This window comes from Montipora foliosa, chromosome 8, assembly GCF_036669935.1.
Source record: "Montipora foliosa isolate CH-2021 chromosome 8, ASM3666993v2, whole genome shotgun sequence".
NCBI lineage: Eukaryota > Metazoa > Cnidaria > Anthozoa > Scleractinia > Acroporidae > Montipora > Montipora foliosa.
The window spans coordinates 19,800,962-19,805,961 of NC_090876.1; the positions used below are offsets into that span (position 1 = coordinate 19,800,962).

Sequence of the window (5,000 nt, forward strand, 5' to 3'; positions counted from 1 at the left end):
AACCTTTTGATAAAAAAAATTCACTTATTTATTGGCTTTGAAAGATGAGAAAAGTGGTCATACTTTGGTCAATAACCGAGCAATGAAAGGGAATTGGTTCAATACCGGGTTGACGACACACACTGCTTTGCATTCAGATAGTTCTTTGTCTCTGACATATTGAGAATCTTACTTCAGGCAATCTGTAAAGCTTCAAAGTCCTCTGCATGGTCATGTTCCGACTGAGATGAGAAAACTTGACATCTATGAGTTTCTTAGGGTTAAGAGACCTATGCCAGTATCTAACAAGTCAAAAATAGGCTTGTTATCCAAAGCTGAAATGTCCAGCCATTAAATTACACTGACAATAATCAAATTTAGTCTCGCATAATTAAATTGCTATGGCAGTTCATTAATAACAGTAATCTCACAAATCTTGAATTAGTCTAGCTGAGAACAAGTGCTCTTCAATTGGGAAGATTAGAAATCAAATCAAATCAAATCTCATGAAATCAAAGTAGATAAAATTGAATCTTCGTTTTTGATGAAAGGGGAAGACTGGAGTACAGTACAGGTAGGAGATAATAATTATTGTTGTTCAATGCGACAGGTATGTCTTACCAAAACGGATTCGAAACCAATGCAAAACTCGGTCTCAAACACTCGGGCGACCCTTATGCATTAAAATAACTTCGCCTCGATCACTTTAACCGCACAGTAAGGCATCAACAAACGAAGGGAAACAGTGAGACTCAAACCACGTTTCTTGCAGCGTGCAAAAAAACGCAGAGGAAACAAAAAGTTTTCTCTCTTGCGTGGAAATCAAAACAAACAATAAACCCAACTTCAATCTCAAGATTGAAAGTTTGGCCATACAATGTTGGGTGTTGACGTGAAATAAGAACATTATTTCAATTATTTGATACTGTGCATAAAAACCAAGCTAGACCAAAGAAATTAAATCTATGAATGAGAAAGAGCAAACACGTTTCATAAATGCAGTTTCAAACACATTAATGCATAAACTTGATGGGTTATCTCCGACTTGTACTGTACTTGCAGAAATGGTCTAGCCTGTGGAAAACTTTTGATTGGTGCAGTGCACAGTGATAATGATTCCGGAGTTCTTTAAGGAAAACACACTTGTAAGAGCCACGAAAGACTTGATGATTTCCGCTGATTCAAATGAACACATGAACATGAAGAAACATACCGACAGCAAGCCACTGGTTTTGGAAGCACAACCCCTGCAGTGTAAACAGCCTGGAAAATACCTTCCAGATGAACTCTCCTAGTTATTTCCCTAATCAACACAGGAGCTACTCGTTTTGATCTCAGCTTCTTGTGGACACAAAGGAAGTTGATTTCAGCCATCAAGACAGTCCTTGATAAACAAAAATAAGATGATAGTGTAACCACACTGACATGTTTGTATCCTGGCAATACCACATAAGCCCCATGAATACATTCAGTCTGTTGTTTGGCAGTGCTCAAATTAGCGGTTGTCCCAGATGACCAGAAAGTTTACCGGGCGGCTAGTTTTTGGTAAAATAAAAACGTTGGTTGTCCGAAGAAAAAACAACGGACAACCCTGTCAAAAATAGAAAATATATTACATAAGCAGCAGCCGACTCACTCGACGGTTTTCTGTTGTCAGTGTCTGATATAGTTTGAAGTTTACAATAATTAATTTGCCGCAGTTGAGCATTTTTTATGTGTTTTGAATACCTATGGATTATTATTTTGTACTATTACAATATTAATAAACTTCAATTCATCTTGAAAGGAAATTTATTAACTCATTTTGCAAAATGGCCTGTTTACAAGCTGCAAAGATCTAATCTTGTGGGAGAAATAAGTGATTGGATTTTCCAAACTTGGTCACTACTCGAGCAGAATGTGTTTTTGATATCAGATACTTTTCTTAAAAGCAACTACTGTTGGGGTACAATGGTGGTACATTCAGGGCTGGGTATATTTGTTGTGTATACTTAGAGTACATAGTGTCAGGTCATATGCAACAAAACTCTGATGGTGATCATGACTGGGGATGGTGATGATGCCTTTTAAGGCCATACATATGCTGCTTATCATATTAATTTCCCTTAGTGATTCTATTGATTGTTTTTAAGGATGTGGACTCTAAAGATGACCCAGGATTTCAATTCACCATCGATGATGATGATAATGATGATGAAATGTTAGCAGCAATGTTACCAGACTCTATGACGAAACCTAAAACCAATCTTCATTGTGCAGATTCAGCTGTAATAGTTCTTGTACAGCCTATAGCTCATGCCACTGAAACATGCCCAAATGTTACCCAAGGCCATGCTGCAACTTCAAGGGTAACAACAAATGCCAGGCAGATTCCCTCCTATGTCCCCATAACAGGCACGGCTGGCTGTTGTTCTTTCCTCGCCACTCTCTTGCATGTAGCCTGGACTCTAGTGTTCACTTCCACCTTTGAAACCCCCACTTTGACACTTTGCCGCCATGTATCTTGCTGTTTGGCGATGCCCTCCCATGCACTGGTGTCGATTAAGTGCAGATCGCAAGTCTCGCTTGATGACGTCCTTGTAGCGCAGCAGCGGTCGACCTGCACAAAGGATGCCCTCCCACAGTTCTCCACAAAGGATTTCCCTTAGCAGGCGGTCAGGCTCCATGCCACATGCATGGCCGAGCCATCCAAGGCATAGCTGAATGAGCAGTGATGGCATGCTCAGTGAGCCAACACACTCCAGGACCTTGGTGTTGGTGACTCTGTCCTGCCACCTGATGTGCAGCGGCGCCGCAGGCAGCGGAGGTGGAATCCGTTGAGTCGCCGCTCTTGTCTGGCATAGGTCGTCCACAACTCGCTACCATAAATGGAGAGTCGACAGGACACAAGCTTGGTAGACACAGATCTTGGTCATTTCGCTCAAGAGGTCATTGCCCCATACTCGCTTGTTGAGTTTGGCCATGATAGCAGCTGCTTTGGCGATCCTGAAGCTGATCTCAGCATTGCACGAAGTTGAGCTTGACATGGTGGAGCCCAAGTAGGTGAAGGTGTCCACAACCTGATGACTAATGACTCTGCACCTTGCGAGCGGATGTTGGTCTTCCTGAGGCTGCTTGTTACCCCGAACTCCTTGCAGGCATGGGACAGCTTGTCTACGAGATGTTGGAGGCCCTCCTTGCTGTGGGATGTTAAAGCAGCGTAGTCTGCAAACAGCAGCTCCCGTATGAGCAACACATAAGCTTTGCTTTTGGCACGGAGTCTGGAGATGTTGAAGAATTTGCCGTCTGACCTCGTCCAGATGTAGACACCTTCTGTACAGTCTACAAAGGCATACTGGAGCAGCATCGACAAGAAAATCCCGAACAGGGTTGGAGCAAGGACACAGCCCTGCTTTACTCCGCTGCTAACTGGGAAGGTATTAGAGGTGGCCCCAATCGATGAAGACCGTACTCTGCATGTCCTGGTGAAAGGAGGAGATGATTGCCAGGAGCTTTGAAGGGCAGCCAATCTTCTGGAGGATCTTGAAGAGCCCACTTCTGCTCACCAAGTCAAAAGCTTTCAAATTGGTGAGGTCCATGAAGGTGAGGAACAATGGCTGCTGCTCTCAACACTTCTCCTGCAGCTGGCGGAGGGAGTAGATCATGTCCAATGTGGACCTCCCGGCTCTGAAGCCACACTGTGACTCGGGGTAGACTTGCGAAGCAAGGCTCTGCAGGGAGCTTGACAACACACTGACACTGGATGAGCTCAGCATAGCCATCAATGGTCTCGCCTGTGGCAAGGCACCAGGGGAGGACGGTATCCTGCCAGAAATTTTGAAGCATGGGAAGCAAACCATCCTGCAACCGCTTTATGAGCTCCTCTGCCTGTGCTGGGACCAAGGTCACATCCCCCAAGACATGAGAGATGCCAACATAGTCACCCTGTACAAGAACAAGGGTGACCGTAGTGATTGCAACAACTATTGCGGCATCTCTCTTCTGAGCATCGTTGGCAAAGTCTTTGCTCGGGTCACCTTGATCCGCTCTACGACTGGCAACCCAGGCAGGGCATTGAGGGCAGTGTCTGTGACGATGTTCTGAGTTGAGTAGAGCTCGAGATAATGCTCCACCCAACACTGCAGCTCCATGCTCTGATCAGTGATGACCTCACCAGTCTTTGACTTGAGAGACGCTTGTAGGGCCAGTGGCAGTTTTGATGCCCTCATACATCCCCTTTGCACGGCCACAGTCCACTGCTAGCTGGATTTTGATGCATAGGTTCTGTCAGTACTCGTTGGCACAGCGGGGGCGGTCTGCTGGGCCTTGCTCCTAGCTGCTCGAAGGGTGTCGTGTGTGCTTGGGGGAGGGTTCTGCTTGTGAGCCAGCATAGCTTTTTCCTCTTGGGCTCCGTGACTGGCTGCATTTCTTCCCAGCAAACCTCAAACCAGTCAGCATTCTTGCGTTCTTTCTTGCCAAATGCAGCCATGGATGAGTTGTAGATGGCATCACGAAGGTGAGACCATTTGGCATCCAGGGTGCTGGTTGTTGGTTGCGCATCAAGTTTCTCCTGGAGGCTGTCAGCGAAGCTCTGAGCCTTAACGGGGTCGGAAGTGCCACAGGTGTTGATGCGGGGGCAACCCTTGGTCTTGGCCTGGTGGATCTTTCTGGGCTTCAGCCTGACCTTGAACTGACAGTTTTTTTTTAATGATTTGTAATTTTAGCGTGATTTCTATTCAGTTGACTCTGAAATGGCTTTTTTCCCTTTTCCATTCGCTTGCTGAGGGTGTGCTAGTTTTCTTTTAAAACTCATGCGCTTCAAGAAAAATTCATTGCCAAACTGGTAAATTCCATTTAGTAAATTTCATTTGAAAAACCGATATCGCACTCATCGCTTTGTGATTCATGTGATCGGTCTTTGTAAAATTCACCGTGGAATTCATTAGTTAATGAATTTTTCTATAAAAGAAAGCAGAGAAAATGATTTCATTAAAGTGGTACTATGATTAAAAAATCATTTCCTTTTTTTCTTCAGATTTTGA

The 5,000-nt window shown here is 44.4% G+C and overlaps 1 protein-coding gene across 1 annotated transcript in view; it reads right to left on the reverse strand.

The window, feature by feature from the left end:
- The window catches only part of LOC137967980 (glycylpeptide N-tetradecanoyltransferase 1-like), a 23,050-nt gene that overhangs the window by 8,939 nt on the left and 9,111 nt on the right, over positions 1-5,000 (reverse strand). Inside the window, exons 6-7 of the mRNA XM_068814595.1 lie at positions 1,193-1,363; positions 173-281 (exon numbers count right to left, since the gene is read on the reverse strand). Coding sequence (XP_068670696.1) covers positions 173-281; positions 1,193-1,363 — 280 coding nt within the window. The remainder of the gene's footprint in view (positions 1-172; positions 282-1,192; positions 1,364-5,000) is intronic.